The following is a 21,981-nucleotide window of genomic DNA, read 5'->3' as shown; positions in this document are numbered from 1 at the left end:
TTCATCCCACGCTCTCCAGTCATTTCTCTCTGGATCCATTCAGCTGCAGCTCCCCCTGTGAACTGCTCCCATTCCCAGTATTTGCACACTCCAGTTCCCAAGAAATCTGATTGCTACAATGCAATGTCAAGACACTTTCTGGAGAAAAGAAAGGAGGACGTGTGTGTCCTCATTTAAGAACAGCTTGCTAATTTCTAATTTTTCATTTTCCCACTTTGCTGGAAATAAAGCAAGATCTGCACCGGTGAAGAGCTATTTTTATCAAAATATGCATCCCTGAAGATCTAGTTGGAATCAATGCTCTCCAGTAATCCTGAGTTCTGGCGAAGGAAAAGATAAATAGTTTAGTGTAAAAAGGTAGGGCCAGGTACGGTGGCTTATGCCTGTAATCCCAGCACTTTGGGGGGCCGAGGCGGGTGGACTGCCTGAGCTCAGGAGTTCGAGACCAGCCTGGGAAACATGGCAAAACCCCTTCTCTGCCAAAAATGCAAAAAATTAGCCGGGCATGGTGGCGCATGCCTGTGATCCCAGCTACTCAGGGGGCTAAGGTGAGAGGATTGCTTGAAACCGGGATGCAGAGGTTGCAGTGAGCTGAGATCGCACCACTGCATTCCAGCCTGGGCGACTGAGTGAGACCCTGTCTCAAAAAAAAAAAGGAGGCAGGCACAGTGTTGTGTGCCTGTAGTCCTAGCTACATGGGAGGCTGAGGCAGGAGGATCACTTGAGCCCAGGAGTTCAAAGCCAGGCTGGGCAACATAGCGAGACCTCATTTCTTTAAAAACAAAAAAAGTCATCGATATGTTCTAGGACCTATAGCTCTCTTCTAATGGAGTACTTTTAGGAATTCCCTTTTTCAGATCAAAGAGAAGAAAATAAAAGCTGTTTTTCTTCATCCTTATATAAATGTAGTGCTGTATTTTAACAGTACTTTATGTTCAAAAGACAGCATGAGTTACATAATTAATTCAGAAACCTTCTTTGATAACAAAAGCAATTATGGAGAATTAAGAGTGAATTTAAATATGTTTCCAAATCTCATAGCTTTCTATAGTTCAACAAGCTATCTGCGTGTTGTGTCTGGGTGTGTGTGTGTGTGTGTGTGTGTGTGTCACGGGAGATCTTGGCACATTTCTTAACTTCTCTGAGCTTTAGAGTTCCCTCTTGTGTAATGGAAACAGTTTTATATATCTATATCTATATATATATATATATGTTATATATATTTTATAATATATTATATAATATATATTTTAGTTATAATATGTAATATATATTTTAGTTATATTATATAATATATATTTTAGTTATATTATATAATATATATTTTAGTTATATTATATAATATATATTTTAGTTATAATATATAATATATATTTTAGTTATATAATATATATTTTAGTTGTAATATATATCTATTTAGTTATAATAAATAATATATTTTAGTTATAATATATAATATATATTGTTATATAATATATATTTTTGTTTATTATATATATGAAGATGAAATTAGATTATTTATGTAATTTATATAAAGTGTCCACTGATTCCCTAGTTTGGTACAATTATGGCAACCCCAGTAACAGGAACTAACATTTCCCGACCACCAAATAGTACCAGGAAAGTGAAAAATCAACAGTAACACTAAAGGGATTACTAGGGGTTCCTGACAGTAAACCCTCACACACTTGTCTTGGATTCACCGCACCTGTCTTTCACTCAGGGATCAGCATGGCTTGGGCTTGAGCTACCCTTTGTGTTTCAGCAACATGTGGAGCTAAAAAGATTTGTGGGATTAAGCCGGGAAATCAAACACCCTCTGTAAATTCATTATACATTATGTGGAAAATGTGAAATGCATTTCCAACAAATGATGCGTGACCAGGTATTAGTCTGTTCTTGCAATGCTACAAAAAAAAATACCTGGGATTGGGTAATTTTTAAAGAAAAGAGGTTTAATTGGCTCGTGGTTCTGCAGGCTGTACAGGAAGCATGATGCTGGCATCTGCTCAGCTTCAGGGGAGGCCTCAGGAAACTTCCAATCATGGTGGAAGGCAAAGGGCGGGCGAGGCGCCTCACATGGTAGGAATAGGAGCAAGAGAGCAAGTAGGGAGGAGCCACACGTTTCTTTTTTGCTTTTGAGATGGAGTCTTGCTTTGTCACTCAGTCTGAAGTGCAGTGGCACAATCTTGGCTCACTGCAGACTCTGCCTCCTGGGTTCAAGCGATTCTCATGCCTCAGCCTCCCTAGTAGCTGGGATTACAGGTGCCTGCCACCACACCCGGCTAATTTGTGTATTTTTGTTAGAGACAGGATTTCGCCATGTTGGCCAGGCTGGTCTTGAACTCCTGACCTCAGGTGATCCACTTGCCTCAACCTCCCAAAGCGCTGGGATTACAGGCATGAGCAACTGTGCCTGGCCAGCCACACACTTCTAAACAACCAGACCTCAGCCAGGCTAAAAATACAAAAATTAGCAGGGCGTAGTGGTAGGTACCTGTAATCCCAGCTACTTGGGAGGCGGAAGCAGGAGAATCACTTGAACCTGGGAGGCAGAGGTTGCAGTGAGCCGGGATGGTGTCTCTGCACTCCAGCCTGGGCAACAGAGTGACACTCTGTCTCAAAAATAAATAAATAAATAAACAAACAACCAGGTGTCGTGAGAACTTACTTTCTCCATGACAGCACAAAGTGGGATGGTGTTATGCCATGAGAAACTGTCCCCATAATCCAGTCACCTCCCACAAGACCCCACCTCCAGCATTAGGAATTACATTTTAACATGAGATTTGGGCAGGGACATAGATCTCAACCATGTCAGACCAAAACTTTATTTTTAAAACAGAAACCATTTATTAAATGGGACCACCTGAATTTAGAAATGTGATGATTCCTTCCTAGGTAATTTTGATTGGCACAACTGGGGATGGGTGCTCCTGGCCTCTGGTGGGTAGAGGCCAGGGATGCTGCTAAGCGTTCTATAATACACAGGACAGCGCCTCACAACAGAGGATTATCCAGCCCAAAATGTTAATATTGTCAAGGCTGAGAAACTTTGGTCTATATACATTTGGATGTAGATTACATTTTTACAAAATTTCGTTAATTTTTAGAATCTGATTTTTCACATGCTAGTACCACGGGCATCTTTCCGTATCCATAAATATTTAAAATGTCAACCTCAAAACAATTGATGGGTGCATAATATTCCATGAAATGGTTGACTATGCCACATTCTACTTAGCTGACTTCCGGTGCTGGACGTTTAGGTTGTTTTCCCTTTGTTTTTTGTTTGTTTGTTGAGACAGCGTCTCACTCTGTTGCCCAGGCTGAAGTGCTGCAATCATGGCTCACTGCAGCCTCAACCTCCCAGGCTGAAGCAATCCTCCCACCTCAGCCTCCCAAGTAGCTGGAACTAAAGGCATGTAACACCACGCCTGGCTAATTTTTGTTTTTTGGGTTTTTTGGTAGAGATGGGGTTTCACCATGTTGCCTAAGCTGGTCTTGAACTTCTGAGCTCAAGGGATCCACCCACCTTCGACCCCCAGAGTTCTGGGATTACCGGCATGAGCGACTGCATCTGGCCCTCTTTGCTGTTAAACAGACAACATATGATGAATATTGTTTACCTCCATCTTTGTGTACTGGTCCCATTATTTTCTAAGGATGAATCATAAAAAATGAGATTGCTCAGTTGAAAGAAATAGAAAGCTGGCATCAGATCAGGCATGGTGGCTCACACCTGTAATCCCAGCACTTTGGGAAGTCAAGGCAGGTGGATTGCTTGAGACCAGGAGTTTGAGGCCAGCCTGGGCAACGTAGCGAAACCCCGTCTCTACTAAAAATACCAAAATTAGCTGGGTGTGGTGGTGCACACCTGTAATCCCAGCTACTCAGGAGGCTGAGGCAGAAGGATCACCTGAGCCTTGGAAGGTCAGGGCTGCAGTGAGCCTTGTTGGGGCCAATGCACTCCAGCCTGGGCAATAGAGCAGGACCCTGTCTCAAAAAATAAATGAATGAATAAATGCAAAGAAAGCTGGCATCAGCTTGTACTCATGCCAGTAAAACAGGGGCATGCCTATTTGCCTACAACTTTGCTGACACTGGGTTTTCCCGTTTTTAGAATCTGCAGTGTCCTTGTGGTGACGCAGTTGGTCTGTCCAGATGCAGTGTTCTGGGGTAGTCTGGCTGGGATGGGGCTAAGGTCCTGGCACTACCTCTGTTAGGGACATTGGGCATCTGTCAAGGCAGAATCCTCATGATCTCTGCTGTCACCAGGGATTTCGGGATTTCTCATTGTCTTTTTTTACTGCAGGATCCAGACACATTAGTCAAGCCGCAGCCAAAGTCGACGTTGAATTTGATTATGATGGGCCTCTGATGAAGACGGAAGTCCCAGGGCCTAGATCTCGGGTGAGTTGAGCACATCTGGGTGGGGTTTTTTGGAAAAGGGAGAAGGGCGCCTAAGAAGCAGGATCACAGGCAAGCTTAGGGACCTGTATTGATTGTCAGCTGCTGTCAGAGAGTTCACCACCAGAGATCCGAGATATTCAATTAGGCCATTTTGCCATAAGAAGCCAAAGAAGGGCTGGGCATGGTGGCTCATGCCTGTAATCCCAACACTTTGAGAGGTTGAGGCGGGCGGATCCCTTGAGGTCAGGAGTTCAAGACCAGCCTGGCCAACGTAGTGAAACCCTGTCTTTATTCAAAATACAAAAATTAGCCGGGAGTGGTGGCAGGGGCCTGTAGTCCCAGATACTTGGGAGGCTGAGGCAAGGGAATCACTTGAATCTGGGAGGCAGAGGTTGCAGTGAGCTGAAATCGTGCCTCTGCACTCCAACCTGGGCAACAGAGCGAGACTCCACCTCAAAAAAAAAAAAAAAAAAAGCCAATGAAGGCATCACAGAGGAGATGTATCAGTTTTCTGTTACCACAGTAATGCTTCATAACAAACAGCCACAAAAATCCCACTAGCATAGAGCAAGCCAATTGCTTGTGCATTCAAGGTTCATTGGGAGTTGGGTAGGCATCTCTGTTGGGCTCACCTCCATGCCTGGGGGACAGCTGGCTGTCAGTTGATCTAGGTTAGGCGTGGCTTGAATCACTGCAGTGATTTGGTTCTGCTCCATGTGTCTGCCATGCTCCAGAAGGCTAGACGGGGCTTGTCCTCAAGGCAATGGCAAAGGTGTACAAAAGCAAGAGGAGAACATGCTACAGTTCTACTGAGGCCCGGGCTCCGCATGGATCCGCCATCACTGCTGCCTCCTTCTGCTGGCCAAAGCAAGTCACAGCTTGCCTTAAGTCCAGAGTCAAGGGCTGGGGTACAACATCCAAACAACAGTGGAAGAACATGGCAATGTTACATGGCACAGGGCTCAGAGATCAAATGCCCTTGAACTTGATCTTGAAAGCTTTCTAATGCAAATTTATTTTTTCTTTGTATATTTTGCATATTTTATCCATAATGTCTTTTTTTAACTGTCAAAACCTACTTCTTTTGTCATTGCAACTATTTTATAAATCCAGAAATCTTTGTACTAATGTAAGTGATTGTAGTTATTTTGGATAGTGTTTTGCTAACAAAATAGGAGATATTTTAAATGCATATTTCTATTGTGGAAATAGATTTTAATCCAGTAGTAGTAAAGTTCTTGGAATACCTTTTCATATTCTTGTCATGAATATTATCCTGTGTTTTTATGTGGAAGTATATAATTTTATGACACTAACTGCTAACATCTATTTTACGTTGAATTACTTTTGGAGTTGAAATCTTTGTAATATCAAAGCAGCTAGTTTCTAATTCCCTGTTTCTGTATAAAGTACAAGTGGTTTATGGAGTGAGTGTTTGGATTATGATTATAAATGGTTATCGATATGCAAGTTAATATTTTCAGTTATTTATATTCTTAATGAGGTGTTAACACCTTTTTTCCCCATACAACAGAGAATCTATGTTTTTATGGACACTAGATAAACACCTTCAGCTTAAGATTTTCTTGCTGAATATTTTAGTTTATTTTATCTTTTAGTTTATTTTTACCTTTCAGGTGTCTGAATTTCCAGCCTGTCTATTATACTAGTAATTTAAGTGTGTAATGGAATAGTTTCCTGCCAACTATTTATATCAAGTAATTTTTAAAGTAATATTGTTGACTAATAAAATATTAAGTTATTGGCAAAAGGAAAAAAAATGCCAAGACTTGGGAAAACGTGAAAGATTTTAAGCTATTTTGGCAAGAGTGTGGACTTGCTATAATGCTTTTGTTCTTCTTGCCTGCAGGAGTTAATGAAACAGCTGAATATAATTCAGGTACGTGAGAATGAGGTAAAGTTCTTTCTGTTGCTTCTTTATCAAAATTGAGCTAAAAGACAGATGCTTAATCTGTTCTGGCTCTTTTTTAAAAAAAAATGTAGCTGACTTTTGTTCTAAACATTTTTTCTCATTTCGTTTGTGATTTCTTCTTTGACCCGTTGGATATTTACATCATGTTTAATTTCTACACTTTGGTAAATTTCCCAAATTTATTTCTGTCATTGATTTCTAGTTTCATTTCGTTATGGTTGGAAACATATTTTTGTGATTTCAATCCTGTTAAATTTATTGAGCCTTTTTTTAATGGCCTAGAGTATGGTCTAGCCTGGAGAATATTCCATATGTACTTGAGAAGAATCTGTATTCTGCTGTTGTTGGGCAGAGTGTTCTATAGATGTTTCTTAGGTCTGGTTGCTTTTAGAATATTGTTCAAGTCTTCTATTTCCTTGCTAATCTTCTGCCTAGTTGTCCTATCCATTATGGAGTGCCAGATGTTGACATCTCCAACTATTATTATAAAATTGTTTTTCCCTTTGATTCTGTTTCTGCTCTATGTATTCAGGGCTCTGTTGTTAGGTGCAAATACATTCATTATTGTCATATCTTCTTAGTGGATTGACCCTTTATAATATTCTCTCTTTCTCTCTAGTAATATTTTTTATAGTCTATTTTTTCTGATATGAGTACAACTCCTTCTAGCTTTCTTATGGTTGCTGTGTGCATCAGATACATTTCTCCATCTTTTTACTTTCAAACTATTTGTGTTCTTGAATCTAAAGTGTCTGCGGTAAACAGCATAGAGTTGGTTCTTTTTATCCAGTCTGACAATCTCTGCCTTTTGATTGGATTGTTTCATCCATTCATAGTTAATGTTATTATTCATATGGTTGTGTTTACAGCTGCCATTTATTGTTATTCTCTATATGTCTTCTTTCTTTTGTTCCTCTTTTTTTTTTTTTTTTTTTTAGAGGGAGTTTTGCTCTTATTGCCCAGGCTAGAGTGCAGTGGTGCAATCTTGGCTCACTGTAATCTCTGCCTTCCGGTTTCAAACAATTCTCTTGCCTCAGCCTCTCAAGTTACTGAGATTACAGGCGCCCACCTCCACACCCAGCTAATTTTTTTGTATTTTTAGTAGAGATGGGGTTTCACCATGTTGGTCAAGCTGGTCTCGAACTGCTGACCTCGTGATCCACCTGCCTCGGCTTCCCAAAGTGCTGGATTACAGGCATGAGCCACCACACCCGGCCTTTTTTTTTTTTTTTTTTTTTTTTGAGATGAAGTCTCACTCTGTCACCCATCTGGTGTGCAGTGGCACAATCTCGGCTCACTGCAACATCCGCCTCCTGGGTTCAAGTGATTCTCCTGCCTCAGCGTCCCAAGTAGCCGGGATTACAGGTGCCCGCCACTATGCCCGGTAGAGACAAGATTTCAACATGTTGAGGCTGGTTTCGAACTCCTGACCTCAGGTAATCCACCTGCCTCAGCCTCCCAAAGTGCTGGGATTACAGGCGTGAGCCACTGCACCCAGCCCTTTTGTTCCTCTTTTAATGTTTTTGTTTTTTATTTGAGATGGAGTCTCTCTGTCACCCCAGGCTGGAGTGTAGTGGCACAATCTAAGCTCACTGCAACCTCCGCCTCCCGGGTGCAGTGATTCTCCTCCCTCAGTCTCCTGCATAGCTGGGATCACAGGCATGCACCACCAAGCCTGGCTAATTTTTGTATTTTTTAGTAGAGACAGGGTTTCACCATGTTGCCCACACGGGTCTCGAACTCCTGACTTCAAATGATCCACCTGCCTCGGCCTCCCAAAGTACTGGGATTACAGGCATGAGGCACTGCGCTCAGCCCTCTTGTAATGTTACTCGTTTTGTATTGAGTACTTTCCAGTGTAACATTTTTATTTCTTTAATGATTACTACATATTTTAGTTTTCTTTGAGTTTCCTCTAAGGTTTACCATACATATCTTAACAGAATTGACTTCAGATTTGTATCTCTTTTTTTGTTCTGATGTATAAAACACATACAGAAAAATTCATAAAATATAAAATCACAGCTTACTGAACTATTGTAAAGCAAACCACCCATGCACTTAACCAAAACAAGAAATACATTGCCGGCACCCACAGATGCCTCTGTGTGTCCACAGATAGTCACGATATGGTGTACTTCACTGATTCAAGCTTAATCCTGAAAGGCCAAGAATCTAGGGAGTGGCAGTGAGCCTGAGTTGGTCTTTTCTTTCTCCAAGAATGCAGAGGCTGTGCATTTTTTCTGCAATTTCGAAGAGAGCCGAGGCAATTACCTGGTTGATGTGGACGGCAACCGCATGCTGGATCTTTATTGCCAGATCTCCTCTGTCCCCATAGGTAAGAGCTGGGAAATCGCTCCTTGGATATAACCTCTGTTTCTGTCTCTCCTAGTTGTGGCTATCCAGGTATTAGGATGTGGCTTCCAGCAGGCACATCCCAGAGTGTTGCCTGACACTTCACCCAGGGGTAGGAAAAAAATAAATAATGTGTAAAGGGTATATTATTAGACATATTATATGTCCTCTCTCATCTACTCCTTCCCCAAATTCCACAAGGTAAGTATGTATTAATATCCCCATTTTGCAGATAGGTAAACAAAGCGTAGAAAGGTTTGGTACCTTGCGTAGGAATCATAGCTAGAATGCAAACCCATCTGTTTGACCACAGTGGCCCCCAGGTAGGCGTCTTAGGTTGAGTTTCCTCGAAGAAGAGCCTGAGGTGAAGATTTCCTTTTTCCCTCCTTTTTTTTTTTTTTTTTCAGACGAAGTCTTGTTCTGTTGACCAGGCTAGAGTGAAGTGGCATGATCTTGGCTCACTGCAACCTCTACCTCTCGGGTTCAAGCGATTCTCGTGCCTCAGCCTCCTGAGTAGCTGGGATTACAGGCGCACGCCACCATGCCTATCTAATTTTTGTATTTTTAGTAGAGATGGGGTTTTACCATGTTGACCAGGGTAGTCTAGAACTCCTGACCACAAGTGATCTGCCTGCCTCAGCCTCCCACAGTGCTGGGATTACAGGTGTGAGCCACTATGCCCAGCCTAATTTTATTTTTTGTAGAGACGGGGTCTCACTATGCTGCCCAGTCTGGTCTCGAACTCCTGGACTCAAGTGATCCTCCCGCCTCGGCCTCCCAAAGTGCTAGGATTTCAGGTGTGAGCCACTGAACCCAGCCAGAGGTAGGGATTCTTGGGCAGGTTATTGATTGAGGGAGAGCTCTCAGGAGAAAGGGGAGGAAAGGAAACAGCCTGGGGCAGGGGGAAGAAGCTAAGAGGGATGAGGTCTCAGCTAGAACTATCCACAGCCTGACCCCACTTGGGGCTCTGGAACATACACCACACCCCAGAGTTGGTCTCAGACTGAAGCAAAGGGCCTGGCTTTTTATGCCCCTTCACCAGCCAGTCATCACCCATCAGCTGCCAGAGGGGAGAACTTGTATAATCTCGGCAAAGTGGCTTCCATTTGCCAAGGGCAATTTTCCAGGCAAGGAGGCAGCTGCAGTTATTATCAACCAACACACACAGCAGCTGGGAAACGGTGACCTGCCCAGTAAAAGTGACCTCGGTGGGATGCCCACAGCGTCTGCCTCCCCAGGCTCACCTCCCAGCTATATAGAGTGTGACTCGCTGTGTAAAAGGGCACACAGCAGGATGGACAGGGCTAAATTGGAAATGCAGGTAGCTGCTATTTGCAGCTTGGATGGTTAACGTTTGTTTGGCTGATGGATTCCTGGCTGCATTCAGTGGTCCATAGGCTGTGTCTGATGAAACCTGTCCCTTCACATCATCTAATGCTGGTTCTTCTGGTGCAGAGGAACCCGGGGCATCCTCCGCTCGCTGTCAGCACCTCCCTTTGGACCCTGCTCAGCAGCCTGGAGCCTTTCCCTGAGACCCAGCCTTGGCTGTCACTCCTCCTCTTCTTCCCCTGCTCATTTCCTCACACCTATTTATTTCCCACTAACATGAGATTAGACAGTAAGCGGATGACTCATTCTTTTGGGGAAGTCCATCATTCAGGAATGCCTCAGCTATGGAAGGCATTTTGGAGACAAGAGTTAAAAAACCCCATCTCCCCTTTGTGTGGGAGTGGAAGGGATGGGCTCTTGAGTTGTCCTGGCTTCAAATCCTGACTCTATATTAGCTGTGGGATTGTGACCCACCCCCCAGGACTCCCTCAGTGTGAATGCCCAGCTAGCCACTGTGTGCATGAAGGTCAGGGAATCAGATTAGCAGCATTTGTTTAAAAAACTAGAAGTTTGGTCGGGCACGGTGGTGCATGCTGCTAATCCCAGCACTTTGGGAGGCCAAGGGAAGAGGATTGCTTGAGGCCAGGAGTTGAAGACCAATCTGGGCAATATAGTGAGACCCAACCCCAATGTCTACAAAAAAATTTTAAAAATTAGCTAGGCATGCTGGTGCATGCCTGTAGTCCCAGCTACTCTGGAGGCTCAGTCAGGAGGATCTCAGGAGCCGAGGAGTTTGAGGCTGCAGTGGGCTGTGATCACACCACTGCACTCCAGCCTGAGGCAACAGTGCAAGACCCTGTCTCAGTAAAAAAAAAAACAGAAAAATTCTAGAAGTTCTAAAAGTTCTCTGTCTGGCCACCTGTCCTCCCATATCTGTAGTCTTTGAAAAGATTTTTTTAAGTTAATGCTTATAGAGAATGTACTATGTACCTGGCATATTGCGAAGTGCCTTATATGTTATCTCATTAAATGGCTACAACTGCCTTAGAGTAGGGTCTTTTAACATCACCTCCAGTTGACTGATGGGCCCAAGTCTCAAGAGCTTGCAGGATTTTCCTGGCATACACAGGGAGTCCAAGGCTAAGCCAGGCTGTGAACAAACAACTCTCTGCCTCCCAAGCTTATTCCTTTTTTTTTTTTTTTTTTTTAAGACGGAGTCTTGCTCTGTCTCCCAGGCTGGAGTGTCGTGGCATGATCTCGGCTCACTGCAAGCTCTGCCTCCCGGGTTCACGCCATTCTCCTGCCTCAGCCTCCCACGTAGCTGGGACTACAGGCGCCCACCATCATGCCTGGCTAATTTTTTTTGTATTTTTAGTAGAGACAAGGTTTCACTGCGTTAGCCAGGATGGTCTCGATCTTCTGACCTCGTGATCCACCCGCCTCGGTCTCCCAAAGTGCTAGGATTACAGGTGTGAGCCACTGCGCCTGGCCGTCCCAAGCTTATTTCTATGGTAGCTGCCTTGCAGGCGCCTGCCCCTGCCCTGCCCTGAAATGTGGGGGTCCCACAGCATCGAAAGCCCAAGGCAGGATTTCCCTGATCAGAGGGACCAGCTTTGCTTTCATCTCTTTTTTTTTTTTTTCTTTTTTTGAGACAGAGTCTTGCTCTGTCGCCCAGGCTGGAGTGCAGTGGCGTAATCTCGGCTCACTGCAAGCTCTGCCTCCCGGGTTCACGCCATTCTCCTGCCTCAGCCTCTCTGAGTAGCTGGGACCACAAGCGCCCGCCACCACGCCCGGCTAATTTTTTTGTATTTTTAGTAGAGATGGGGTTTCACCGTGGTCTGGATCTCCTGACCTCGTGATCCGCCCGCCGAGGTGGGTGGATCACGAGGTCAGCAGATTGAGACCATCCTGGCTAACACGGTGAAATCCCTCTCTACTAAAAATACAAAAAATTAGCCAGGCATGGTGACGGGCGCCTGTAGTCCCAGCTACTTGGGAGGCTGAGGCAGGAGAATGGCGTGAACCCGGGAGGCGGAGCTTGCAGTGAGCCGAGATTGCGCCACTGCACTCCAGCCTGGGCAACAGAGCGAGACTCTGTCTCAAAAAAAAAAAAAAAAAATTTGCCGGGCATGGTGGCACATACCTATAAACCCAGCTACTCCGGAGGCTGAGGCACGAGACACGAGAATTGCTTGAACCTGGGAGGCAAAGGTCGCAACGAGCCAAGATTGTGCCACTGCACTCCAGCCTAGGCAAGGAGGCAAGACTCTGCTGAAAAGAAGAGGGGAGGGGAGAGGAGAAGAGGGGAGGGGAGGGGAGGGGAGGGGAGAAGAGGGGAGGGGAGGGGAGGGGAGGGGAGAAGAGGGGAGGGGAGGGGAGGGGAGAAGAGGGGAGGGGAGGGGAGGGGAGAAGAGGGGAGGGGAGGGGAGAAGAGGGGAGGGGAGGGGAGAGGAGGGGAGGGGAGGGGAGAGGAGGGGAGGGGAGGGGAGAGGAGGGGAGGGGAGAAGAGGGGAGGGGAGGGGAGAGGAGGGGAGGGGAGAAGAGGGGAGGGGAGGGGAGAAGAGGGGAGGGGAGGGGAGAAGAGGGGAGGGGAGGGGAGGGGAGAAGAGGGGAGGGGAGCTTGACTTGTTAGGGGAGGCCAACACGCAATAGAATGGTGAAGAATGTCTTTCAAAAAGCCCTAGAAGATTACAAGTCTTGCCTGAGTCTAACATAACTACAGTGTAATCGTTATTAATTAACTTCAAACATTTTTATTTTAATTTTTTTCTTTTTTTATTTCTTCTTTTTAAAAAAATGGGATACTGCACCTATTGTTTGCTGCACCTATTGTCTCGTTATTTTAATTTTAATAGAGTGGGGACCAGTGTCTTTCCTAAGCCTGAGCCCCATCTCAATTCCTCTCCCAGAAGCAACCTGCTTCTTCTAGAGAGATATTCAGTGCGTGCGTAAGCACACACATATCCTGCGTCTCTCCTTCTTCACTTAGCAGATCTCAGAGATTATTCTAACTCAGCACAAATAAATCTCTCTCACCCTTTTCTACAGCTGATTCGTTATATTGGAAGGCTTATTTCCCTGACGCACTATAGATGGATGTTAGGTTGCTTTCAAGTCTTGAGATATCAGAGTGTCACAATTAAGATCCATGCTCATTGATCATTACACACACTGGTAGGATAAATTCATAGAAGAGCAATTGCTGAATCCGAGTGTGCTAAGCCTTGTCGTGCAATGTGAGGCCCAGTCTGGATGGTAAATGCAGTGGGACTCTGGGAATAAGCAGATGTATGAAGGCAGGACGAGGCATGCGGGTCACAGATCGCAGGTGGCATCACTACTCGCTGAGTCCCTGAGCAAACATTTGTCGAGATTTGACTCAGCCCATGGGCGCTGGGAAGGAAGGTGAGGATCCTGTCTGCGATCCAGCACTCCGGCCTGTTGAACCACACTCCCCAGCCAGCCCCAGGCTTGAAATTTTCTTGCATTTATCTCCCTTTTTATTTATTTATTTATTTAAATAGAGTCTCACTGTCACCCAGGCTGGAGTGCAGTGGCGTGATCTCAACTCATTGCAACCTCCGCCTCTCGGGTTCAAGCGATTCTTCTGCCTCAGCCTCCCGAGTAGCTGGGATTACAGGCACGTGCTACCCCACCCAGCTAATTTTTGTATTTTTAGTAGAGACGGGGATTCGCCATGTTGGCCAGGCTGGTCTGGAACTCCTGACTTCAGGTGATCCCCCCGCCTCGGCCTCCCGAAGTGCTGGGATTACAGGCGTGAGCCACCACACCTGGCGCATTGATCTCACCTTATGTTTCTGTAGTCCAGTAGGTCTCAGATCCGAACAAGCATCAGAATCTCCTAGAGAATTTGTTGCATTTCTAGGATGCCCCTTGAGAGATTCTGAGTCAGGGATGTTAGGTGGGGCCCCAGGAATCTCTTTTTGTCAACGAAGGATAAAAGACCCTTTGGTGTTAAAGAGAGTTGCGGGGTTGGAAAGGAAGGGAGAGGAAAGGAGAGGTGGGAGGGGCATGGGGAACCCTTGGATGCAATGAGATCTCTAACAATACTCTCCTGCCCTCAGGTTACAGCCACCCCGCCCTGCTGAAACTCATCCAACAGCCTCAAAATGCGGTAGGTCTTGGGGTTACACAGAATAAAGACAAAATGTGTTGATGGCCATTCACAGAATCACTGGGCAGACTTTGGCAATAGTCCTTTCATTCATTCATTCCATAAATATGTATTGAGCCCATACTATGTGCCAGGTGTGTGGAATGCCTTGATGAACGAAAACGCAGTGCCCACATTCCCACTGTGGAGGGATGGTTAATTGACTGTGGAGGCAGTCAATTAACCATGCACATGTATAGAGAATTGAAACCATATTAAGTGCTACGGAGTAAGGTAGGCAGTGCTTTGTGGGCATAAAAGAATGATGCTAATAGTTAATGTTTATGGAGAGTGTAATTTGTACCAAACACTGTGTTCAGCACTTTATAGCTATAATATTGACAAGTCTGTGAAGCAGGTACTCTTGTTATCCCCATTTTTCAGATGCAGAAACTGAGGCACAGAGTGGTTAAGTATTTGCCCAAGGTCACACAGCTAGTGGAGGCACTGAGAATAAACCCACAGGAGCTGAGCTATTTGGGGATGGAGAGGGTGGGTGTCAGGGAGGCTTCCCAGGGAAATGACTTTTCAGCTGAGATCTGAAGGAGAGGAAGGTCTAGCAGGTCATGAGTCGGGAGGAATGGTCACAGCAGGGAGAAGAGGGCAACGGTGAGGGCAGCAGCGTGGCCGGAGCAGAGAGAGTGGGGAGGGACCCGAGGAGGACTGGAGTAGCAGCAGGGCACAGGGTTTTCAGATGCCACCTAGACTAGGGGTTCAGAACTCTTGCACTGTTGACATCCATAGCCAGATAATTCTGTGTTGTGGGGGGCTGTCCTGTGCTTTGAGACATTGAGCAGCATCCCTGGACTCTACCCACTAAATGCCAGTAGCACCTCCCTCTTGAGGTTGTGATAACCGAAAAATGTCTGCAGACATGACCAGATGTCCCCTGATGGATACAGTCACCCCACGTGAGAACCCCTGCAATAGAAGACACCTGTCTCTATCCTAAGAGAGGTGGAAAGCCATTGCACATTTATACTAAAGAATATGGCTGGGCGCAGTGGCTCATGCCTGTAATCCCAGCACTTTGGGAGGTCAAGGCGGGCAGAGCACTTGAGGGAGGTCAGGAGTTCGAGACCAGCTGGCCAGCATAGTGAAACCCCGTCTCTGCCAAAAATATAACAATTAGCCAGGTATGGTGGTGCGAGCCTGTAATCTCAGCTACTTGGGAGGCTGAGGCAGGAGAATTGCTTGAATCCAGGAGGTGGAGGTTGCAGTGAGCTGAGATGCTGCCACTGCATTCCAGCTTGGGCGACAGAGGGAGACTTTATCTCAAAATAATAATAATAATAATAAAATAAAAAATAAAAAGTATAGGCCAGGCGCGGTGGCTCACGCTTGTAATCCCAGCACTTTGGGCAGCCGAGGCGGGCGGATCATGACGTCAGGAGATCGAGACCACGGTGAAACCCCGTCTCTACTAAAAATACAAAAAAATTAGCCGGGCGTGGTGGTGGGCGCCTGTAGTCCCAGCTACTCGGAGAGGCTGAGGCAGGAGAATGGCGTGAACCCGGGAGGCGGAGCTTGCAGTGAGCCGAGATTGCGCCACTGCACTCCAGCCTGGGCGACAGAGCGAGACTCCGTCTCAAAAAAAATAAAAATAAAAATAAAAAGTATAACACCGAGGCAGGCATGCGTACAGCCTAAACGCACTACTCAATGAATTTCCCACGTAACCAGTGTTTCACAACTCTTGTTATTGGAACATCCCCTTAAGGAGCTTTTAGACATTATTTTCCTAGTTGTTCCCTATCATGAAATTGTAATACAAAAGTTCAGTACATATGGAGTGTATCTATGTGTTGTATTTATGTCTGTGCTTTACATGGAACAGAGTAAGATTTTTTTTTTAGTCCCATTGAGAATGCATGAGTTGTAATGAGGAATCAGAACGTGCCCCACCCCGTTATTATTCCTTCCAACCAAATTAAGTAGACCCCTCCCCTTACTTTTAACAGATTGCTGCATTTCTCCAGTTTTGTTTGCTTGTTTTTTTCGTGAGACAGAGTCTTGCTCCGCTGCCCAGGCTGGAGTGCAGGGGTGCAATCTTGACTCACTGCAGCCTCGACCTCCCAGGCTCAAGCGATCCTCCCACCTCAGCCTCCTGAGTAGCTGGGACTACAGGTGCCCACCACCACGCCCAGCTAATTTTTGGATTTTGTTTGTTTGTTTTTTGTTTTGTTTTGGTTTTTTTTGGTAGAGATGGGGTTTCACCATGTTGCCCAGGCTGGTCTCGAACTCCTGGGCTCAAGTAATCCTTTTGCCTCGGTCTCCCAAAGTCCTGGGATGACAGGCGTGAGCCACCACAACCAGTTGTATTTCTCCAGTTCTTTATTGCCATGTAAATGGAGCTTTGCAGTGTGTATCTTCACCTTGTCTGGCTTATTTCATTCAAAATTATGTCTGGGTGATTCCTCCTGGTGTGTGTAATCACAGACTGTCTATCCTCACGGCTTTAGAGCGTTCCCCTCTGCGGATATCCTGTAATCCTACTGTCCGTGGGTATTTGCATAGCTCCAGTTCAGGGCACTTATGAAGACCGCTGCTGTGGACGGTTGTGTGTGTTTCTTTTGCTGTACACATTTATGTGTTTCTGTTAGATACGAAGCTCGGAGTGGAACTGCTGGCCACGTACATCTGCTGCAGATCCTGCCAGACAGTTCTCCAAACTGATCGCACCAACTCCACTCCCACAGCCGGGGCAGGGTTCCAGTCTCGCCACATCCTCGCCAACACGGGGTATCACTGGAGGGTTTTTCTTTGACTCAGAGAGTAACATAGTTATCCACACATGACAAGGAACTAGATCCCAAAAAGAAATCTAAGAAAGGCAGGAGGAACAAAGACCCAGTCCTGGTCAGAAAAGGGACCCCTAGCCCTCAAATGTTCTTCACTTTAAATAAACAGAGTTGGAGCTAATGGGAAAGAACCACATTTTCTTCTTTCTGAATGGGTGTGCCCTGCGTGGGAGGGGCCAGGGGACACTCTTGCCTCCAATCAGTTGACCGGTTTAGGGGCTGCTGTAGAGGGAACTGGTGTCCTCCTGAAGGAGTCTGATGAGGCCCGCTGCGGCCGGAGGTTCCCGAATGTGTTTACATCTAAAGCCTGGCTTTGTTTTGAAATGTTGTGCAAATCCCAGACGCTTTGGCAGTTGGTGCTGAAAAAACATGTGTCAACAAACATGTCAGACACATTTGCAATGTCAACCGCCTCCAGAGGCTGAATCGTCCTCAACAACACATGACGTCAAGGCCCAGAGATTCCAGCTGGGTGTGGTGGCTTATGCCTGTAATCTCAGCACTCTGGGAGGCTGAGGCAGAAGGATCCCTGAGGCCAAGAGTTGGAGACCAGCCTGGGCAACATAATGAGACCCTGTGTCTACGAAAACTGTTTTTAAAAAATTAGCCGGGTGTGGTGGTGCATACCTGTAGTCCCAGCTACTCAGGAGGCTGAGGTGGGAGGATTGCTTGAGCCCAGGAAGTCATTGCAGTGAGCTGTGATCTCGCCACTGCACTCCAGCCTGGGTGACAGAGCGAGACCTTGCCTCTAAAACAAAACAAAACAAAAACATATCCCAAAAAACAAAGGCCCAGGGATTCTGATTTCAGGGGACAGTACTACCCTGTCTGTGCCAGGAGCTTCCCCAACTTTCCCTATCTCCCCATCACCTTTCACTTCTCTCTCCCCTCTCACCTAGTCAGGGACTGGTCCTAACCCTCATGTCCCCCACCTGGCTTTCTGCCAGCAACCTCTCCGCATCGATCCCTCCCACCTCCCTTCTCACCCCCTCCAAACCATCCTCCAAACTGTGCCGCGTGTGGAACCCTTTCCCAGTACTTACTGCCTTCCGGCTGTGTCCCGATCTCCTCCACCTCAAATGCTAAGTCCTTGGAGTGCTGCCTCCCACTTTCTTCTCTAGCCTTATTGCTTGACATTTGCTCATTAATTGATTATTGACTGAATGCTTCCAATGTGCCAAGCACTCTTTTTGGTGCTGGGATTTGATGGTGAATCCACGTTCTCCATCCCAGTCTGGGTTGAGTTGTTCTGCAGAGGAACTGGGTTTGGGGCTTGATGAAAAGAGCACCCTGACGCAGTCTTAGAGAGGTGGCAGCTGACCTCCACGGGCTAAAAGGTTTTCAGCAGGACATGCCCAGGGCACTAGGCTGAGGCACTACTGGCTGACATCTTGGGTATTCCAAATTTTCGGCTGGAGATGCGCTCAGGTGTTGGCAATGGTATTCTGCTCGTACAGGGCAGGTTCCTGCCAGGTCACCAAAGTCCCGAGAAGGGGTTTATCAACCCTTTTGCACCCAAACCAAACCACCCTGAAACTCCACCATAATTACTTCATGTGATTTCCTAAAAATGAAACCATGTCCCTTAGATCTAATAGCTGGATTCCAATTATGATTTATTTTTTCTTCTTCTTTCTTCCTTCTTGTTCCTTCTCCTTCTCCTTCTTCTCTTTCTTCTTCTTTCTTCTTTCTCTCTCTGTCACCCAGGCTAGAGTGGAGTGGCTCGATCATAGTTCATTGCAGCCTCGAACTCCTGGACTCAAAAGATCCTCCCACCTCAGCCTCCTAAGTGACTGGGATTATAGGCATGAGCCACTGTGCCCGACCTCCAGTTACTATTTCTTATGTCACCAGGACCATCTCATGACATTGCCAACAAGTTATACAATAATCATGGACATTGCATGTGCCACAGTCACATTGCAGTGAATGCACACAGCACAGCAGCCCTGACCCAGTAAGACACCTGCCATCCTATGACCTCTGGGTCTTTCCCTCTGCGTGACTCTTCCTTTGAGACTGAACTCCTGTATCCTCTGTATGCCATATCATCTCACTGGCTCCTTACAAGCACCTAGCGAAGAGTCTCCAGTTTGGCAGATGAGAAACCCAAAGCTCAGAGAGGTTAAGTGAGTTGCCCAAGGTTGCACAGCCACTTAAGCCAAAGCCACTTCTCTTCATGCTGCACCCTAAGCCTGCTGAGCTGACTGCAAGGATTTAGAAACCTATCGTCATTTGATCCTGATACCCGATGTCCCAGATATCTTCTGTTCTTAATGTCACGCTTTCTCGAGCAAGAACATCACCCCCACATCGTTCCTAGACCCAGATAGGCTGTCAAGCTGCCAGCCAGCCCTGCTGTCCCCTTCTGGGAGCCATTTCCCTGCTGCCAGTGAGGGCCAGCTTGCTTCCACCGTATTCTCATGATGTGATTTCTTAGGAGCCCCACTAACAGGTCAGAGCCAGAAGGAAATAATCCTTAAAGTCCCCTCCAGGGTTGGGCACAGTGGCACACACTTGTAATCCCAGCAGTTTGGGAGGCTCAGACAGACAGATCACTCTTGAGTCCAAGAGTTCAAGACCAGCCTGGGCAACATGGCGAAACCCCGTCTCTTTGAAAAATACAAAAAAATTAGCTGGGTGCGGCGGCATGTACCTGTAGTCCCAGCTACTTGGAAGGCTGAGGTGGGAGGATCACTTGAGCCTGGGAGATCGAGGCTGCAGTAAGCTGATATCACGCTACTGCACTCCAACCTGAGAGAGCAAGACCCTGTTAAAAAAAAAAAAAAAAAAAAAAAAAAAAAAAAAAAAAGCCCTTCCAGGCAAGCCAGGCATAAGCATTTATGGGTATTCGGTTGTGCCAAGCATAAGCATTTTCAGGTGGAGGCTACCTGGAGTATCTAACAGAGAGTGGCATCTAAAGTCAGTAAACCTAGATCCAAGTTGTGGTTCTGCTGCTTTTTTGCTGTGTGACTTGGGCAAGTTGCTTGACCTCTCTGGTCCTCAGTTTCCCCAACTCTACAATGAGGATGATTAACTTCCCTCACTACTTATCCTAGACCCAACTGAGTGATCACAAAGCAGAAAAAGCAAGAGGTAGGAATCTGCCAGTTTCTAGCAGCACGAGCCAAGTCCTAAAGCTACTGGGAGAATCATCTCTGGGGAACCCTCTGCCCTTGGGTCTCCTCCTACACAGTGATGCTGCTTTTGGGATTTGCACTGAGTACGTTACACTGATTTTGCCCAAGAAACTCTTCCTCTACTCCAAAAGTCCCTTTTTGTATTTTTAGTAGAGAAAAGCTTTCATCATGTTGGCCAGGCTGGTCTCGAACTCCTGGCCTCAAGCAATCCACCCGCCTCGGCCTCCCAAAATGCAGGGATTATAGGCATGAGGCACTGCACTCTGCCTGTTTTTTAGCCATTCTAGTGGTTAAATACATAAAGAAAGAGACTTACAGGAAGTTGCAAAAACCAGTACAAAGAGCCCCATGTACCCTTCGCTCAGTTTTCCCCAGCGGCAGTAGCATCCTATAAAATGCCAATGCAATATTGCAACTAGGACACTGACCCTTTTTTAAAACATCCACAGCAATCCTAGTGGATTTCTCTAAAGGTTTAAGGAAACCTGCCATGCCCCACACTGACAGAATGTCATCATCCTGCAATCCCATTTGGAGGCTTTTTGAACACGGGCTATGAAAAGCACCGTTTGTGGGCAGAGAGCTGGGTGAGGCCCCCAGAAGTCACCGTTTGTCTCTTGCCCTTTTGCAGAGCATGTTTGTCAACAGACCCGCCCTCGGAATCCTGCCTCCGGAGAACTTTGTGGAGAAGCTCCGGGAGTCCTTGCTCTCGGTGAGTTCGGAGAAGCAGTCCCACTGTCTTCAGACGCGGTACTGGCAGGGGAAGGGAAAAGTGGAGATGGTGACAATGAAGAATAAGGTGTTGCTATAGAAATCTTTCTCTCTGAGCTTATTCTTCCATGCAGAGTATTTTAAATTTTTCTTTTAAAGGACAGAAGGGATTCTTCGTGTGCAGGACAAAAGGAGCTGGGGAAATGAATATGTGTCACATGATAGGAGCCTTGCATACGTCATTCAATCCTGTCCCCACTTCTCGGTTTTAGTTACTACAAACAAAGCCATTGGGAACCTCAACGTCCCACCTGGAACGTTTAGGTGTCTTAGACAGTGGCAGGTGCATCAGGAGTGGGCTTTTGCCCCCCTTGTTTCCTCTCTGCCAGCCTCAGGGCCTCCTTGGGCTTCTCTGCCACCCTTGGAAAAGCCTGAGCCCACCCTCCCAGTCCGACACCTGCCAGGACAGCCCTGGTTCCGTCTGTCCCCGGTACGGCCCCTGTGAAGATTCAGCTCCAGCCAGGGGAAGCGGGAGTACAGGAGTCATGGTGAGCCTGGGCTCACGGCTGTTTCCTCCCCGCAGGTGGCTCCCAAAGGGATGTCCCAGCTCATCACCATGGCCTGCGGCTCCTGCTCCAATGAAAACGCCTTCAAGACCGTCTTCATGTGGTACCGGGTGAGGTTTGGGGCACACACACACACACACACACACAGGCTCCCCAGCACCCAGCCACATGCTCACCCCTTGTCTGACTGTTCATTCCAATGGGCTGGAGTATTAGACATCAGTACCAGGGTTAAAATACAGGGAGGGCCACTGCTGGATGGCACTTTCCAGACAGCCCAGTGGGGTATGGTGCAAAGGGCTGAGGCTTTGGCATCAAAACTATGCAGTGTGGGCTGGGCGCAGTGGTTCACACCTGCAATCCCAACACTCTGAGAGGCAAAGGCGGGCGGATCACTTGAGCCCAGGAGCTCAAGACCAGCCTGGGCAACATGACAAAACCCCATCTCTACTAAAAAAAAATTCAAAAATTGGTCAGGCGTGATGGCGTGTGCCTGTAGTCCCAACTATTCTGGAGGCTGAGGTGGAAGGATTGCTGGAGCCTGGGAGGTCAAGGCTGC

At 46.5% G+C, this 21,981-nt stretch overlaps 1 protein-coding gene across 7 annotated transcripts in view; it reads left to right on the top strand.

Annotated features, from left to right (window-relative positions):
- The window catches only part of ABAT (4-aminobutyrate aminotransferase), a 103,451-nt gene that overhangs the window by 61,825 nt on the left and 19,645 nt on the right, over positions 1 to 21,981 (top strand). For 4 of the 7 annotated variants that reach the window (XM_055241283.2, XM_055241277.2, XM_055241276.2 and 1 more), the window contains exons 3-8: positions 4,316 to 4,413; positions 6,284 to 6,313; positions 8,567 to 8,684; positions 14,116 to 14,165; positions 20,777 to 20,857; positions 21,440 to 21,532. In XM_055241283.2, the coding sequence (XP_055097258.1) occupies positions 4,316 to 4,413; positions 6,284 to 6,313; positions 8,567 to 8,684; positions 14,116 to 14,165; positions 20,777 to 20,857; positions 21,440 to 21,532 (470 nt within the window). The remainder of the gene's footprint in view (positions 1 to 4,315; positions 4,414 to 6,283; positions 6,314 to 8,566; positions 8,685 to 14,115; positions 14,166 to 20,776; positions 20,858 to 21,439; positions 21,533 to 21,981) is intronic. The other 3 variants (XM_055241280.2, XM_055241278.2, XM_055241282.2) reach the window with 3 other exon arrangements.

This window comes from Symphalangus syndactylus, chromosome 14, assembly GCF_028878055.3.
Source record: "Symphalangus syndactylus isolate Jambi chromosome 14, NHGRI_mSymSyn1-v2.1_pri, whole genome shotgun sequence".
In the NCBI taxonomy this organism is placed as follows: Eukaryota; Metazoa; Chordata; class Mammalia; order Primates; family Hylobatidae; genus Symphalangus; species Symphalangus syndactylus.
This window is presented reverse-complemented; position numbering and strand designations above follow the sequence as displayed.